At 33.0% G+C, this 18,859-nt stretch overlaps 2 protein-coding genes across 3 annotated transcripts; both read right to left on the bottom strand.

Moving 5' to 3' along the window:
• Positions 1-489: 489 nt before the first annotated feature.
• LOC123712183 (leucine--tRNA ligase, cytoplasmic-like) lies at positions 490-2,732 on the bottom strand. Of its 2 annotated transcripts, none has more exons than XM_045665169.1 (4): positions 2,660-2,732; positions 2,218-2,427; positions 1,029-1,266; positions 490-729 (listed from the first exon to the last, which is right to left on the bottom strand). In XM_045665169.1, the coding sequence occupies exons 2-4, from the start codon at positions 2,356-2,358 to the stop codon at positions 521-523; spliced, it is 588 nt and encodes a 195-aa protein (XP_045521125.1). In that variant the 5' UTR covers positions 2,359-2,427; positions 2,660-2,732; the 3' UTR covers positions 490-520. The 2 variants fall into 2 exon arrangements, with proteins under 2 accessions (XP_045521125.1, XP_045521126.1); XM_045665170.1 differs by lacking the exon at positions 2,660-2,732 and adding an exon at positions 2,515-2,655.
• A 4,431-nt stretch (positions 2,733-7,163) lies between these two features.
• LOC123712165 (leucine--tRNA ligase, cytoplasmic) lies at positions 7,164-16,954 on the bottom strand. The gene is made up of 13 exons (XM_045665145.1): positions 16,904-16,954; positions 16,428-16,634; positions 15,968-16,339; positions 15,486-15,730; positions 14,233-15,131; positions 13,392-13,650; positions 12,260-12,624; positions 10,739-10,883; positions 10,245-10,368; positions 9,740-9,994; positions 8,892-9,101; positions 7,703-7,940; positions 7,164-7,403 (listed from the first exon to the last, which is right to left on the bottom strand). Exons 1-13 carry the CDS (start codon positions 16,904-16,906, stop codon positions 7,195-7,197), a joined length of 3,531 nt encoding a protein of 1,176 aa, XP_045521101.1. The 5' UTR covers positions 16,907-16,954; the 3' UTR covers positions 7,164-7,194.
• Positions 16,955-18,859: the final 1,905 nt, after the last annotated feature.

Raw genomic sequence — 18,859 nt, forward strand, 5'->3', positions numbered from 1 at the left:
TAAAAAAATATCATCACAATGCCAATCTAGTGTTATACTCAATATGTCGGTGTTTTACGCAATATGTGTGTGTGTTTAAGTGTGCGCAATTACCATATATAAATTATTTAAAGCGATTTTTTTTGGTTTATTTGAATTCTTGATTACTAATGTGATGAGACAGAAATGAACAAAACGTAAATCTATAGCTCTTCTGATGGCAATACTATATTTCGTCATTAAATACTTTATGCAGATGCATATACATTCGCAAAATGCTTACTTACACATTGATGTGCCTAAAGGCATGTTGGAAATTCACAACTGTATTCAGTGCTCACAACAAATAAACTAACCAATAAATTTCTAAACTTGACCGTAAAAACAAAGATTATTTTTTTAATAAAATTGTTCAAAGAGTTTTAGAAACTTTTCTTACGTTTCTTACCACTTTTCGAAGCATTAAAATCTCTAAACAAATAAAGGACTAACAAAATAAAACACTTATTATAAAAATAAATAAATATATTTCTGAAAACAATCACTTATCATAAGTATACACAAACTGTAAGCCGACGTCAATATTCGTTCCGTTCTGAACGAGTTCTATACGCGACGCTTCCACGTGTACGCGTATACCATCGCCATTGACGAGTTCCGCGCATTTTGTCACGTGATCGCCTGCTACTGGAATCTTGCGAGGACCTAACGCCGGATCAAGATATCGCCACAGCTTTAGAGCATTTATGTCTGAAAGTTAATAAAAAATATTTTCAAGAGTTGTGTAAAAAATTGCGTTTATATTTCAATAGAACTAACTTTATCAAATTTTACTTGCATTATTTATTTACAAATACACAAATATTATATTATTATAATACAAACAAACACAGAAATTGTCCTATTTGCTTTTAAGCCACAAACACTCTGTCAATCCAAGTGAATCCTTAGAGAATATTTCCTAGAATAGTTAAAACACTAATCCACTGAAAATGAGAATTACTGGTGACTATAACCTTGGATTTATTTTAACCAATTTTTTTACTAACCTTTAATAATAGCCTTAATCTCTTTAGCGATCTTGGCTTTAATCTTCTCAACCGTATCCCCATCTACCAGGGTCACAGAAATGGTAAACAATCCACTCATCGGTGTGGGGTTGGTGAAGGTCACTGTAAGTCCAGGTACCGCAATAAAGTTGACATGTGGACTACCAGGCGCACAGTCTTCTATCGTTTTTTCTGGAGTATCAGGACTGTATGTATGTTTGACTTCGATTGCGTCAAGCTGTTGATTCAGAAAATTATACAATAATCCAATTATTTAAACAAATCTCCGATGACAGATAAAAAGTTTTGTAATAAATTGTTTTTTTTTAGACTATCTGTATACAATAAAGTACAGGTTTTTCGTTTACCCATTCTACTGTCCGTTTTGGTTAACGACAAGTGTAACGACAAACGTGTTTTGGGTAGAATTGTTTTACGTACGCAGTGAATATTATTGATTTATCTTTAATTATGTTATAATTACTAGAAATTTGTAATTTTCACCTAACAAGAAAACACGAGTTTTAACTAAATATTATCAAAGACTTTTAATCGAAAATAAAAATTCTGTGATTTGGAAAAGACCTACCGGAATCAACAACAGTCTTAACTGTTATAAAAGCAAAGAAAATAGGTCTTCAGGCGGCATTCGACGACGCCTACGATAAAATAACTTCGGTTTATGTTATTTTATTCATAGTAATGTAAATTGTTTTTATATTTTAACGTATGTATGTCAATTTATATCATGTTTGTCCTAATTATGTGGTTCAAATAAAATAAAAACATTTTTCTTCTTAATTCTTGTTTTCTTTAGGTCCCGATTACAAACATACTAAAAATTCAAAATGGAACCCCGACATAGCAGCCTATCGTTTAAGTCCGGTGTATAACTGTATGCATTAAGAAATATTCAAAACTTTAAAAATGTTACTAATGCGTTAAATGATTATTTAAATTGTCAAAGAATTATTTTGGTCCTTCGAAACAGACTAAGCTATAAAAAATTAACTTCATAATAAATACGCATCGTTACTTTTATTAATTTACATGCTTAAATAATATGAATACAATTTAATTGTAGATTTGCGCCCATCTTGACATCTTTTCATATAAACATATTATATTTTCTACTGATAATATAAATAATTTATACGAAGCGGTAAATATTAAGCCTACAAATACTTACATCCAAAGTATTCAGCAGATATTGTTTGTTATCTTCAAGCAGTTGGGCCTCATCAAAGGGCAAGGCAACAGAGAGTGCTTCGGGACCAATCTTTTGTAGATTATCTCTTGTGGCTTGAACGAATGGCATCACTCTTTTCATATATTTTTTAAGATCGTTTATAGCAGAAAGTTTTGTTGATAATACTTTGTTATCGGGGAGACCTGAAGGCTGCAATCATAATGATTTGATGTTGAATATATATATATATATATAAGTATGGTATAAAATAAACAGTTTTTATATAATTTTTTATACCAATAAGCGTTACGAGGTTAGAACTAATAAGTTACTATTTAAATAATTTTCACAAATATAACTTTTCGTTATTATTGCCATTAAAAAACTTAGACGAAGACGTTAATGTGTTTTATAACTTCCCGTCAAGCTTTCGTCAACTCACTTTAACTGGATATATTTTTATATTTCCTTTTAATTGTAATTTGAATAAATTAATTCCCAACTAATTTTTGTGTGTATATAAAGTTTGACATGTTTTTTTTAATCTCATTTTTGTTAATTCTTTACAATGTTTGACAATGCCAATGGCAGTATAAACTTTGAGGTCTTAGCCACAGATTTCTATCTCTTTCGTGACCGTATGTTTTTTCTAATAGACAGATAGTCGATCAGACTTCGGCCGGTTTTCACAATGTAACGTACATACAGTAAACCGTACGAGCGAGTGTTAAATGCGCACATAGACAAAGGGATAATCGCACGCTAATCTTAAATTGCTTTGCACAATGTTTGAGGACACAATAAATAAATCAAGCGAAACTAATTACGTTATAACAGTATCGTTACCCCATTTAACTCCTTGAGAGTACTCAAAATCATATGTTGCCACTTCGGGTACTCCTTAGCGACCCATATCACCGCCTTATTCGGCTTCCGCTCCGGTTTGGGCGCTTCGCCTTTTTTAGGCTTTCGGACTGCGCAGTGATTCTTGAGGTAGATACGGAAAGAATGGGCGGCCTCCATTAAATAGTTACTGGCTTTCATTGCCACTATATCAATGTCACCCGTTTTTTTTTCTAGCTGATCGGAAGAAATGTAGGCCAATTATTCAAGAAGGAAGTGTTCATACTTAATCTACCAGCGATGAATGTACCTAAAGAGAAACCGCGTGTCGCCGTCGAATCAGCCGAAGGGGCGGGGCTTGACAAACTATTCGCCAACGGGCCCACATAACGTTCGAGTACGTACGTTAATTTGCGGGTATTAATACCATAACCGCGTTCTGATTTAAGTTAACGCCGCACTCGAGTTTCTTCCGCGATTTAAACTAAATGCTAGACTAATACTTATATTGTAATTAGTATAAAATAATATCGCAGAAAAAAGCCGTAGTGCGGCTGTTACAGAATGAATTGAGCTTTTACATATGTATATATCCCTGTTAATTATGAAATGATTAGAAAATTGCAACATTATATCGTATTTTTATGTCAACAAATAAGTTCCGAGACGGTTTTTATGTTAATTGATTTATTTTAACCTTATTTTATCAGAATGTTTTCATTAAAAATTGCTTAGTTTAGCTATTGTTGTCGTTTAAAGGAAATAAATCTTACCTACCATGGATATTCTAGTATGTTTTAAATCTCAGTACATTCTGTAATCAATATCAAAATCTCGTCTTATTCATAAACCTTTGGTAAAGGATTTTTGTCATATATTTTATATAATGTCCATTCGACAATAGATAACTATTTGGCCGCAATTATGGCAACAATGGTGTCTAGTTAAAATTGGTTTATTTTTTAACTTGTGGAGTTTATTCTCGAATATTCTAATTGTATGGAAATATTAACACCTGCACTCTGAACTTACTAAAAAACTACTACTATATACTATAGGACCATTATAGACGCTTCTTAGTAGTTCTATAAAATTCAATACTCTATCGAAAAGCTTATTTGACAGATGACAGTGAAAAATAAAGTATTGTTAAGAGTAATCTATCTAAAACATGACTTTAAAAGGCGTTAAAGAGTAAAAGCACTGGTATAATAATAATTTATCTAAAAAAAACACAGTTAAAATATAGATTTTTATATGTCAGTTACGCGACACAGAACAGATTAGTCGAATCGACAATGACGTATGCATGTTAATAATATCTTGTTTAATATTAATACTATCATGGAGTTTTATTTGCTGGTTTTTTTATAGATTCATAATACGTATTTATATGAGTAAAAATATCAATAATTCCTCATGTGTTTACAAGTGAGTCATGCGACGCCATCTTGGCCAGAAAAAACATTTTGGCGCGTTTATGATAATAATAATTGAATTTGTATTTTAGTGAATATTACGCTGAAATGGTTTTTAAAATCTTGTCAAATATCTCGGTGTTATTTAGAAGCAAGTGAACTCGTGCCAGCAGTCTTAACAATACTTTGGTAGATTCAGGTGTTAAAAAGTCTAGGTAAAGCAAGCTAACCAATTAATTATGAGTATTCGAGGATTTACTTAATTTTAGAGGTAAATGCGAACGCGAATATGGAAAAGTATTAGGAACTATACGGCGACAGAGCGCATTAAAATTAAACATATAAATGTTTTATTTACTTAGAACATAGATTTTACATAGATCTTCAATTTTAACGATAAATTCGTACTTTTGAATTTTTTTTTAATATGAAATCTTGGGATTTCATTCATTTATGTATATAAGTGTGATTTGATTGAATTCTTTTTTTTAACTGAAAGTATGTTTTAGTTTTATATATCACATGAACGTTCCTATAAAAATAATACCGTTGATTATGTTATTAGACACATGATGAGATTTCTATGTAAAATGTGTGAACACGTATGTATTTTAAAAGTTGTACGCCATAGATAAATAAATTCGCAAAAAATATTCAAATTAAGAATTCCATTAATTTTTTTTATATATATAATAATTATTTAACAAAACAGGTATATAAAAGTTATTGCTTGATTCTCATCAGATATAGTTATGTCAGTAAAGAGGCCTGATTCTCGTGACTGGAAGGACTTTTCTAAATAACATAATCATTTTTTACTTTATTGCTTTAATGTTGCATGACCATGAATGTCAAGAGCGGAGTTTTCACAGCATTCAAATGCATTTATATTATTTATGTTATAAGTGAGAAGTGTTTTATGGCAATAAAAAGTCTTTATAGTACGCAAACCTGCGTGGATGGATGAAGGGTTTGTCTAAGTCAATATTGGTGAAATTTTTTGTGGCCATTTCTTTTAGTTTTTTGGTTCTATTTAGTGCCTTTTTCACAATAGACATATTTATGGTATCGTGAGAAACACAAAGACTGAGTTACGACCTAAATGCTACTTTATGATCCTTATTTACGACATTCCAATATATTTTCTTACTTATTAAGCAAGAATTTTATTCAAAGTCAAAGGTAGTTACAATTTTTCACTCATGTCGCCTCGAAATAGTAGATTAATTTTGCATTTTAAATAAATTTAGTAATACAATGGAATCTCTATAACTCGAATGTCAAGGGAAATGCTAACGAGATTTTCAACTTAACAAGAACTTAGATACATATGATTTGACTGCTGAAATTTCGACGTACGAAGCCGCGATTTCTATGTGTATTTTTCCATTTGTAGAGTCGAATTTGAATCACAATTCAAATAAGTTTTGTTGTATATATTTGAACTAAACAAATCCGTTATTTTGATTTAAACTACGTACAATGACTATAACAATACTCCGAACCCCGAACATTCTTTTTAATTGTTATTATTTCGGGGAATGCCAAGTAAGACGTCAATATATTTTATTGACTCCGACTTGTCCGTTTTTAGAGAGTATAAATATGTATTATCTATATATCGTAGGGAAATAACATTTTGTTCGAGTAGCAACGTCTAAATAATTCGAGATACCGCACACTTAAAAGGTTCAGCGGAAAGGAATGGCAATTTTTTTGCGACTCACTGAGGATGTCGATTTAACGAGGTGCGAGTTATACAGATTACACTGTATTTTATTTAATCAAATTGTTTGTGGTAAATCAAGGATCAGCCCTAAATCACAGCTATGGAAATCGTTTTTTTTTATATGTGTATGTATTATATAAGTGTGTAAATATTGGATTATTTAGGTATTTCGCGTTCGCATAGCCTGCGACCGCCGGGGATCGCCGCCATATCGTTTTCGCGATGTTAAACATTTTTATGTGAATAAACGTTTATATGTTATTTAAATATAATATAAAATTGCAACTCTTTTATTTCTTAACCCATTATAACTCCTTGCGACTATATAATCAAATTCTAATAAAACATTTAACATGAGATACACGACCAAGTCTGTCCGACTGCTGTAAAGCACTCGTAATCGATTTTTACTTTAACCTTATTTTCTACCATTACAGTTACTAACGTAAAACTAATTCGATAGAAAGTAAAAAAATATCATCACAATGCCAATCTAGTGTTATACTCAATATGTCGGTGTTTTACGCAATATGTGTGTGTGTTTAAGTGTGCGCAATTACCATATATAAATTATTTAAAGCGATTTTTTTTGGTTTATTTGAATTCTTGATTACTAATGTGATGAGACAGAAATGAACAAAACGTAAATCTATAGCTCTTCTGATGGCAATACTATATTTCGTCATTAAATACTTTATGCAGATGCATATACATTCGCAAAATGCTTACTTACACATTGATGTGCCTAAAGGCATGTTGGAAATTCACAACTGTATTCAGTGCTCACAACAAATAAACTAACCAATAAATTTCTAAACTTGACCGTAAAAACAAAAATTATTTTTTTAATAAAATTGTTCAAAGAGTTTTAGAAACTTTTCTTACGTTTCTTACCACTTTTCGAAGCATTAAAATCTCTAAACAAATAAAGGACTAACAAAATAAAACACTTATTATAAAAATAAATAAATATATTTCTGAAAACAATCACTTATCATAAGTATACACAAACTGTAAGCCGACGTCAATATTCGTTCCGTTCTGAACGAGTTCTATACGCGACGCTTCCACGTGTACGCGTATACCATCGCCATTGACGAGTTCCGCGCATTTTGTCACGTGATCGCCTGCTACTGGAATCTTGCGAGGACCTAACGCCGGATCAAGATATCGCCACAGCTTTAGAGCATTTATGTCTGAAAGTTAATAAAAAATATTTTCAAGAGTTGTGTAAAAAATTGCGTTTATATTTCAATAGAACTAACTTTATCAAATTTTACTTGCATTATTTATTTACAAATACACAAATATTATATTATTATAATACAAACAAACACAGAAATTGTCCTATTTGCTTTTAAGCCACAAACACTCTGTCAATCCAAGTGAATCCTTAGAGAATATTTCCTAGAATAGTTAAAACACTAATCCACTGAAAATGAGAATTACTGGTGACTATAACCTTGGATTTATTTTAACCAATTTTTTTACTAACCTTTAATAATAGCCTTAATCTCTTTAGCGATCTTGGCTTTAATCTTCTCAACCGTATCCCCATCTACCAGGGTCACAGAAATGGTAAACAATCCACTCATCGGTGTGGGGTTGGTGAAGGTCACTGTAAGTCCAGGTACCGCAATAAAGTTGACATGTGGACTACCAGGCGCACAGTCTTCTATCGTTTTTTCTGGAGTATCAGGACTGTATGTATGTTTGACTTCGATTGCGTCAAGCTGTTGATTCAGAAAATTATACAATAATCCAATTATTTAAACAAATCTCCGATGACAGATAAAAAGTTTTGTAATAAATTGTTTTTTTTTAGACTATCTGTATACAATAAAGTACAGGTTTTTCGTTTACCCATTCTACTGTCCGTTTTGGTTAACGACAAGTGTAACGACAAACGTGTTTTGGGTAGAATTGTTTTACGTACGCAGTGAATATTATTGATTTATCTTTAATTATGTTATAATTACTAGAAATTTGTAATTTTCACCTAACAAGAAAACACGAGTTTTAACTAAATATTATCAAAGACTTTTAATCGAAAATAAAAATTCTGTGATTTGGAAAAGACCTACCGGAATCAACAACAGTCTTAACTGTTATAAAAGCAAAGAAAATAGGTCTTCAGGCGGCATTCGACGACGCCTACGATAAAATAACTTCGGTTTATGTTATTTTATTCATAGTAATGTAAATTGTTTTTATATTTTAACGTATGTATGTCAATTTATATCATGTTTGTCCTAATTATGTGGTTCAAATAAAATAAAAACATTTTTCTTCTTAATTCTTGTTTTCTTTAGGTCCCGATTACAAACATACTAAAAATTCAAAATGGAACCCCGACATAGCAGCCTATCGTTTAAGTCCGGTGTATAACTGTATGCATTAAGAAATATTCAAAACTTTAAAAATGTTACTAATGCGTTAAATGATTATTTAAATTGTCAAAGAATTATTTTGGTCCTTCGAAACAGACTAAGCTATAAAAAATTAACTTCATAATAAATACGCATCGTTACTTTTATTAATTTACATGCTTAAATAATATGAATACAATTTAATTGTAGATTTGCGCCCATCTTGACATCTTTTCATATAAACATATTATATTTTCTACTGATAATATAAATAATTTATACGAAGCGGTAAATATTAAGCCTACAAATACTTACATCCAAAGTATTCAGCAGATATTGTTTGTTATCTTCAAGCAGTTGGGCCTCATCAAAGGGCAAGGCAACAGAGAGTGCTTCGGGACCAATCTTTTGTAGATTATCTCTTGTGGCTTGAACGAATGGCATCACTCTTTTCATATATTTTTTAAGATCGTTTATAGCAGAAAGTTTTGTTGATAATACTTTGTTATCGGGGAGACCTGAAGGCTGCAATCATAATGATTTGATGTTGAATATATATATATATATATATATATAAGTATGGTATAAAATAAACAGTTTTTATATAATTTTTTATACCAATAAGCGTTACGAGGTTAGAACTAATAAGTTACTATTTAAATAATTTTCACAAATATAACTTTTCGTTATTATTGCCATTAAAAAACTTAGACGAAGACGTTAATGTGTTTTATAAGTTCCCGTCAAGCTTTCGTCAACTCACTTTAACTGGATATATTTTTATATTTCCTTTTAATTGTAATTTGAATAAATTAATTCCCAACTAATTTTTGAGTGTATATAAAGTTTGACATGTTTTTTTTTTAATCTCATTTTTGTTAATTCTTTACAATGTTTGACAATGCCAATGGCAGTATAAACTTTGAGGTCTTAGCCACAGATTTCTATCTCTTTCGTGACCCTATATTTTTTCTAATAGACGATCAGAGTAGTCGATCAGACTTCGGCCGGTTTTCACAATGTAACGTACATACAGTAAACCGTACGAGCGAGTGTTAAATGCGCACATAGACAAAGGGATAATCTTAAATTGCTTTGCACAATGTTTGAGGACACAATAAATAAATCAAGCGAAACTAATTACGTTATAACAGTATAGTTACCCCATTTAACTCCTTGAGAGTACTCAAAATGATATGTTGCCACTTCGGGTACTCCTTAGCGACCCATATCACCGCCTTATTCGGCTTCCGCTCCGGTTTGGGCGCTTCGCCTTTTTTAGGCTTTCGGACTGCGCAGTGATTCTTGAGGTAGATACGGAAAGAATGGGCGGCCTCCATTAAATAGTTACTGGCTTTCATTGCCACTATATCAATGTCACCCGCTACGGGCCATCGAGCGTGGAGAATACTTGTTTTCTGTAAGAAAAAAAATGTTTATTATATGGTGTTTAGTGTAAAATGGCGCTGGAGCGTTCCCATCCATTTCCATTTATTTTTAGTAATTAACTAGTGTACGAGCCAAGGCTGTACATTTTGCTCACTCAGGCTTTCTTAGTTTTATAAGCGTGATGATCCCTATGTACGTCCCAGTATAATTACGTACGCGTAGGTACAAGGTATTTATGGAGCAAATAATGGTAAATGGTACAAGATTTATGACACTTACATGTTCAAGCAACTCCCAGACGTGTTCAGCCACGTGAGGACATACGGGAGACATCAGAAGTGCTTGGGTCTCTATATAACGGGTCACTAACTCCGCGTGCATACCGCCTTCGGAACATAGCTCCCTGGTAACATGAAAAACTAATTATTGTAATCTGTGACATTTTTTTTTAAAATTCGCGTTTTAATTATGATTGCGGACCGGCTCTTTATAGACCTCCCAAAGAACAATACAAAAACAGTACAAATATAAAGATAAATGAAAATGAAAATAAAAAAATTGTATAAAAACAGTAACTTGATTAAATATTAGGTGGGCTGAAAAAATCGTAGGCAATATATAAATAATATTTTTTTTACGTCATACAAATTTTCGATACGATTTGTCTTTAGTCTCAAATTTATTATGTATAAAAGATTATAGAATAATTACAAATAAAAGTCGTAAAACGTATAAAGAATATAACAATCGCTTGATACTAAAACTAAACTCACCTGTATTTATCTCTAGCAGCCTGTAACTCAAAGAATCCTGTCTTCAGAGCTTCCTTGAAGAGGACTTTGCTATAATTCTCGTCAGTCTGTTGAATGAGAGTGTTCATTTCACTTGTGAACACCTTGTCATGGAAGTTGTATTCACCTAGGAATTTCCAACGCCTTTAATTTTTATAGATACTATATGATAGATATTTATTGTCATAATAAGATTTTAATAACTACGATGGAAAAATCAAACACACATTTGTCTTGTCATTGGATAGCTCTATGGTAGAAGTTTGTGTCGTTCACATTTAAAGTAGTCTGTGCATAAGCACGATTACCATGTAGCTAGAGCAGCGAGGCAGGGATGCCACTTGGGGATTTTTCCCCCAAATTTAGGGGCAAGATGTCCTGGGGTTGTATAGGGAACTTCATAAAAAAATCTTAAAAATCGCATGATTCTATACAATTTATATAAAGCCTATGACACAAACTAAACCAAATATGAACAGCGTTTCAAAATTCTGAAATTTCAAATATCTATAATACTCAAGATCCAAATTTTATACTACTTGGATGTATTGTTGATGTTTATTTGAACTTCCCTCTTAGATCGTATAACAAAAACATTAAGCATTTTAAAATCTTTTAAATCACAGCGAATGGAAACGTCAAACTGACAGAAACACGGTTATCAGAGACAAGTTTGTTTTTTTCTTAAGTTTATCAATAAAATGCGACGTTGCCGTCTTGTGTCTATGATGCCAACGGGAGAATATGAATACCAACGTAGTAACGAGTTTATAAGTGTGATATTATGATCTCCTTATTTTTATTCTTAGCTTATTCTAAGGATAACTATTCCTAGTATAAGGTTCGAATAAGTTTTTATTAGTACCACTGTAGTTTTAATAGTTTTAATTGTATTTAATGTAATGTATTTGAAGTTGGTCGTAGGGGAAACATTCTGTTGGAATTGGCTTTTGGCATCACTGCCCTGAGTATCATTTTATCTTATTTATAACGATGCAATATACCCCTGGATGTGTTTATCCTTAATCCTATCAACACATTCTATGATATATATATATTATATAATTTTCTATCTAAAATGTACACTTACACCAATTATTTAACAAAACAGTTTGATTTAAAATAAGCTAATACAATTGTCTTTGGTTAACATAGCCTTTACATATTGAAAGAAAACAATTTTTTAACCGGATTAAAGCTATTTGTATTATTATAAATTTATAATTATTTTACCTAATTTTAAATTTAAATTTTTCCGACGTTTCGCGTGCTTCATCGTGACCACGCACGCTGTAAAGCACGAATTTTTCAGCCCACCTAATTAATATTTTTTAATCAAGTTACTGTTTCTATACAAAAATTATGTAAAATAATTATAAGTTTATAATAACACAAATAGCTTTAATCCGGTTAAAAAATTGTTTTCTTTCAAGCTAATACAATTCAAAATTTTGAATAATATTTGAACAAATGAGTCGAAACCTAAAGGCGTATTTAACTTACCAGTTCTCAAACTAGTTTTAATAGTCACCATCTCCTTCACCCATTCAATGAAAGTGTACAGCCTCAAGATGGCCGCATCAGCCGTACTTTCAACAAAATTGGCGTCTTCAATCGAATCTCCAGCATCAGCTAACGTTAGCCTCATACCATCAGCACTGAATTTCTCAAGAGATTCAGATAATGTCAGGAAATTTCCATCTGATTTTGACATTTTCGCTGAGTTGAGTAAGAGGTGGCCATTGGCTCTTATCCCCTTAGGCCATTTATCCTCTTCTTTGTCCCAGATCGCGGAATGTACAAATATATAGTATGATAAATGGTTTTGAATTAGATCTTTACCGGATGTTCGCATATCGACCGGGTACCTAAGTAAATTTCACACATTTGTAGAATCTTTAGCCAGTATCATGTTTAATAAAATAAATAAAACCGAGTCTCAAGATGAAATATTAGCGAAACTTTGTGATTTCATAAACAACAATCACTATTAATTTGAATGATGAAAAATCAGTATTAAAAGAAAACAAAAAACTCAAACACAAAATGTAGGAAAAAAGTACACACATGAACGTCAACACAAAATGTGTTAAATTGATTCTAAATTTACATTTATTAACAGTTCGCAAGTCAAGGGCGTAGAGCGGACAAGAAGTGGTGGAGAGTCACTGTTTTTTTTTTTCGCCAAATTTTGAGTCATAAAATTGTTATCCTCGTGAACGGTTGCTAGTTGTGGTGACTGATATTGACTATATATGATGTCATTTTGACTATATATTTGTGTGTTGTTCCCACAAAATGTAAGTGCGTGCTCCTATTTCACCATGCCTCCTGCTGATGTCATGTGGAACATGGTGTGATGGTAGCAGCTCCTTACAAACGTTGTGTAATACAATAAAAAACTTGGCCATTCAAAATAGAGGCGGAGAGTTCATTTCCAGTTCTTCTCTTCCGCTCTACGGCCTTGATTTGGGTACTGGCAGTAAATGTAAAATTAGAAGCATTTAATGTATATTTCCCTTTTTTTTGACGTTCATAAGTGTACATTGTGTTACCTATATGAATAACTTTAACTTTGTTTTTAACCGGAGCAAATCTATCCCAAAGGTTAGGATCATTTATATAATCGTGTTACCAGTAATTGAAAGACTTCTTCATAAGATCCAGAGAGCTCTTTGGAATCTTTGTGTCCTTGGGAGCAGGTGCACCTTTGAAGAAGATATAATCCCATACTTCCATCGTCATCTGATCCGGTTTGATTTTGAGTGAATTCTCGACATTCCCTTTAAATGTGTTGCCTTGCAAGAAGTGTGCTATTGTGTAGTATGCGTTGTATATAGTGGAGTCAGATAGCGATTCTATGACCCATTGCGTATCCCACGGGAGCTTGGTACCTGTCAAAAAAAAACAGTCACACAGTCCGGAGCAGAATGGTATATTTTCAATATAAAGTATAATTTATTTACAAATTTTTAATTGTTTTATGTTAATATTTGAACTACCAAATAGGTTAGAGTAAGGAGAACTTAATGCAACATAATATGACTTTACATAAAATTCAAAAATTCATGAGATATCGCTATCGCCGTCCAATACTTAATAGTATATAAAAATAATTGGAATAGTAGTCTTTTGTTAAAATAGCTGTTACACATTAAGAAAAACACTTTTTGAAAGGATTAAAGCTATGTATTATTTTTAAAACTTATAGTTATTTACATAATTCTAAATTTTAAATTTTTTCCCACGTTTCGCGTACTTTTCAGTGGGCGTGGTCACGGTGACTGAAGACGAAAGGTGTTAAATGTCAAAAGTATCACTGCTGTTATCAATTTAAAATTTAGAATTATGTAAATAACTATAAGTTTTAAAAATAATACATAGCTTTAATCCGTTCAAAAAGTGTTTTTCTTAATAATTGGATTGACAACTTAACAATAAAGGAAATATTGTTGAAATAAATACAAGGCACTCACCAAGTCCATAAGTTCTAGAGCATGCATACTCATGAAGCCACTTAATAGTCCCGGATAAGTTCTTTCGAACTTCATCATGAAATGTATTCATAGCAGCTAATGCTTTCTCAGCTTGAGCCTTCCAATCTTGATCACCATAATCAAGATACCATTGATCACATAAAGCGACCACACATTCATCACCTGACCTTGAAATAATTGTCTTTTCTGGCTCGTAATAGATCACAGCACCTCCTTCTTTCACCAGCTGATTCTGAATATTTTTCTTAACATCTTGTATCTTCTTTCCCTTAAATTCACCAACAAGTAGTACACCATCATAAAATCCTTTCAAGTAAACCATGTCCTTTGCCTGATTCAGCTTTTCTCTATCATTTTGACTTTGTATCTTGAGCTGATCGTAAACATAAACAGCGGACATGTTGCCATATTCAGGAATTTCTAAAACTGGTACAGGCTTGAATGGAAGAACCATTTCATCTTGAATATTGTATTTTTCCCGGAATGCTGCTTTTTTCTGTAAGTCAACTAGGGCAGCATAGTCATCTGGGGAGTCAGATGGTACACTTGATACAATTCCAGTTCCCTTATCAGCCTTTATGGTTAACATTGGTAGAGAATAAATCTTTGAATAGGTGGTAAAAGGTGCTTTTAGGGCCACGCCTAATAGATCGATCCCTGCTATTTCTTTAAGAACATTGACAACACCATCTTCTTTTGTAAAACCTTGGTATGACATATTTCTCGCAGCCCTTTGTGTGCAAATAAAAATACCATTCTTGACGGTCTCAAAAGCAATGTACTTGTGATCTGGATGGATCCAGCAATTAGTTTGTCCATACATTGTTTCAGGCCTTAAGGTGGCAGTTACAAATTTAGTTTTCTTCCCCTTAAAACTCCTAAAAAATAAAGATATAAGACAAAAAAAATAATAATAACTTGTGTTCAAAATATAAGTTTACTACTGGTATGCTTATTAACCTGCTACCTTAAAAGTATTTAAGAGGTGTGATGAAACCATCCAATAATTAATAAAAATTGTAGCTTTTTAGCATAATAGTTTTTAAGTATTTATCTTAAGTGCTTCCCAATAATCTTTTCAAGGAGAAAAGAAATCGAAATATAGACTAAATATGGTAATTCTAAAATGACAAAGTTGCTGATTGCAAGCTAGTCAATCTGAATTATAAAATAATAAACCATAGAACTATCAGCAATACATATGATACATATATCAAGATAAAACAACTTACTTTAAAACCTCTGGTAAAGGTTCTAAGACTTCCATCATTATAAGAGTGTACTCTTGTGGCCCTGCACCTTCTCCCGAGCTCCTGTCATGGTCCATACAGGGTTGTTTGTCCAATGGTGAGTAAATTGTATACCGTTTACCAAACATGATTTTGTTTCTATTTTTAAGGTGATAGAACTGCCATCTAACAAATGAGTCATAGAATGGATTTACATCAGTTGTAATAAACTTTCTCCTCCAGTCAACCTATTAACAAAAAAAATGTTGACATTCACTTTAAATAAGCTTAAGAATATGCTTTACAAGTAATCATGCAATTTAAAAAAACACAAGCAGGTTCTTACATAGGAATTACCTCTTTCACAGAAAATCATAATGCATAAATTGTTTCACCTTACTGATAACAAAAGGTATTAATTGCATGCCACATTTAATTTTTAAATTTATGTTATTTAGATCATACAACATTCCAAGAACACTTACATGAAGACCCATTCTTTTCAAGTCGGCAACTGCCCTTGGTGGAAAATATTCCAGCCAGTATTGTTCATTGGCAAACTGCTTGATCTCATCTTCAGGAATGCCAAGGCTTTGCATGATCTGCCATTGATATTTCGCTGACCCTGTCTTTGCCACTGCTTTACTTTTTTTTCCTTTGCTTTTATCTTTAGGCACTGCATCCTCCTCAACAACAGGTGTATCATCTTCATCATCAGGAAATTGTGGGGGACAACCATAGACACTCATTTCTCTTTTGAGTTTATCTGCACAAGCTTTTATTGGCATACCAGTGCAATGAAAGCCAAATGGGAATAATACTGCTTTGCCTTTCAGACGATAATACCTTGCTGCAAACTAATGAAAATGGGAGAAAATAATAATAAACAATCCTCAATAATTGACGGCAAAAATTTATTAGTATTTCTAAAAACTTATATCCTACCTCGCACTTTGAAAGTGAAAATGTGTGACCAAGATGTAAACGCCCATTCATATAAGGATAAGGAAATGTACAGAGGAATTTTTCTTGCTTTTCATCTTGAGGAACCTCCGTATCAAAAATTTTCTCATCCTCCCAACGCTTTTGAATTTTCTTTTCGATTTCTTGTAAATATTCAACCTTGAAAGTACCCTTCCTATCGAGGGTCGTCTGAAAAAAATATATATCTGTGATCCATATGGTTGATGAGACCTTATAAATACTCATTGTTTTAATGATTTTATAATCACAAATATATCTTGAGCAAAAATATATTTATTCAAGTACAACTTTGAAACGCGAGTTTTAATTCAGAGGGTTTTAAGTTTAATTTCACAGCAAATTTACATACTCGAAAAAACCGCTTAACCTCCTAAAAATAAATTTCTTTATATAAGAAACACACAGTGTTCGTGACCAATAGCTATAAAATTTCTTACCATTTTCGATTAGAAAAATACTTCGATAGTATTAATAAGTCTTAAATTTAAGTGGAATTTTAACTTTTAGTGGACGACGTGAATAAACACATCGAGTTTTTTAATTGATGTCTGTCACGTAATACGTATTATCTGTCGCCAGTCGCAGTCACCACTCACCACTGTTACAACAGACAATAACAATTCGATAAGCCTTGCCAAAGCAACATATTGAAGTGGTGAAATATAATTAAAAAGAGATATATATATATATATATATATATGTCTGTTTATATAATGGAATAAATGATAGGTATCGCTTATTCCACGTCATTACATTTTTATCGCAGACATCTCTACTCATCGCCAAAGAAGTTAAAAGACAGAGGGTGTAGTCCGAAAGAAAAAGAGCGCGTAAAAGCTCTCGGTACTCTTTTAAAATCATCAAACAAACATGAAGGTCCGTGAGTGTTCCGACCTTAAACCCGTGAACGCTAGGGTTCCACAAGGCTGTGTTCTATCCCCGACCCTATTTCTTCTGCATATCAATGCGATGTTGCAACTTAGCAACACTTGCACAACTTGCTATGCCTATTAGCCTGCAACTGTCATCCACAGCACTGGGGATACTCTTTACACTGAGACCGGGCAGATATTTCTAGGGCAGTTGTCAATGAGTACCAGAACATACTTATGTCCCAAGAAGATACAAGTTTACGCGCTTTGTCGCTACTTCTCTTTTCGAAGACACTCTTCTTAAAGCTACAGCCTGCATCGGAATACTTGGCGCTGACATATCGAACGACGTTCAGTTTCGCGGTCATTTGGAGGGAAAGGCTAAATAAGCCTCCAAAAAGCTTGGTGTGCTCAGCAAGGCGAGACGGTACTTCATTCCGGGCCACTGCATGCAACTCTATAAAGCGCAAATTCGGCCCCACGTGGAATACTGTTCTCACCTCTGGGTGGGAGCTACCCAGTACCAGCTCCTTCCACTTGACCGCATTCAACAAATTTCAGCGATTCGAATTGTCGATGACCAATCCCTGTCCAAGAGGCTTGATCCTTTGGCGTTGCGTAGATATGTGGGGTCACTCTGCAACTTCTACCACATTTACCATGGAGAGTATTCAGAGGAGTTGTTCGGATTAATACTGAGCTGCTGAGTTTCTTCATCGGACGTCGAGGCAGAATACGAAATTCCACCCGTATCACCTCGACGTCCGCCGTTCCACGACTGAGCGTTTTTTAAGGCAATTTTTGCCGCGCACCACCGATATGTGGAAATAGCTGCCCACTGAAGTATTTCCGAACCAATTCGACTTAGGTCTTTCAAGAAAAGAGCGTACCCATTCTTAAAAGGCTGGCAACGTACTCGCGAGCCTCCGACTCTGGCATTGAGAGTGTCCAGTATCACTTAACATCAGGTGAGCGACCTGCCCATTTGGTCTATAAAAAAATAAAAAAAGCTTTTCTTTCATTTCCTAAATTTATTATAAGGCAGAGACAAAAGAGCCTTTGCGATTTTATTAAAGAAAAGTATTCCTTTTCTCAAAAATAATTACTAATTTTTGATATTAGAAATTACAGCCTGCGTTTGTATTAACATAGTGCGTTCTATTATAGGTAACTTATCACTATTTTTATAACTATATTGCGAGGTAAGTATACTAATTACCTTGAATTTATCTCTCAGAGATTCCCTACATTTTAAATTATAGATTGGACGAATACGTCTTCTGCATGTTGAAAATAGTTTCAACATCAGTAGCATGACCCCATAATAATAAGTCGTTAAGCTGTGAAAGTAACTAAAATAAAACACTCTAGCCGTATCGACATCAGTAAGTGGTCGAATCTTTTTAACCGCTTAAGCTGCAGAACTAAGTCTTTCCGCCAATCCGTTAATATGAGGGAACTTCTAAAGTTTTGAATCCATGGTGATTCCAAGAAATACAATTGTATCATCCAGATTCCACA

Source organism: Pieris brassicae, chromosome 7, assembly GCF_905147105.1.
Source record: "Pieris brassicae chromosome 7, ilPieBrab1.1, whole genome shotgun sequence".
NCBI classification, from domain to species: domain Eukaryota; kingdom Metazoa; phylum Arthropoda; class Insecta; order Lepidoptera; family Pieridae; genus Pieris; species Pieris brassicae.

Excerpts from the sequence above, each read along its gene's own strand:
- LOC123712165 (XM_045665145.1), bottom strand. Across the intron at positions 15,731-15,967 it reads TGAAAAGAATGGGTCTTCAT|GTTGACTGGAGGAGAAAGTT; the intron begins GTAAGTGTTCTT and ends TTTTGTTAATAG. Across the intron at positions 13,651-14,232 it reads CTCTAGAACTTATGGACTTG|GTACCAAGCTCCCGTGGGAT; the intron begins GTGAGTGCCTTG and ends TTTTTTTGACAG.
- LOC123712183 (XM_045665169.1), bottom strand. The coding sequence starts at position 2,358 with ATGAAAAGAGTGATGCCATTCGTTCAAGCCACAAGAGATAATCTACAA. Across the intron at positions 1,267-2,217 it reads ATCTGCTGAATACTTTGGAT|CTTGACGCAATCGAAGTCAA; the intron begins GTAAGTATTTGT and ends CTGAATCAACAG. Across the intron at positions 730-1,028 it reads GATTAAGGCTATTATTAAAG|ACATAAATGCTCTAAAGCTG; the intron begins GTTAGTAAAAAA and ends ATTAACTTTCAG.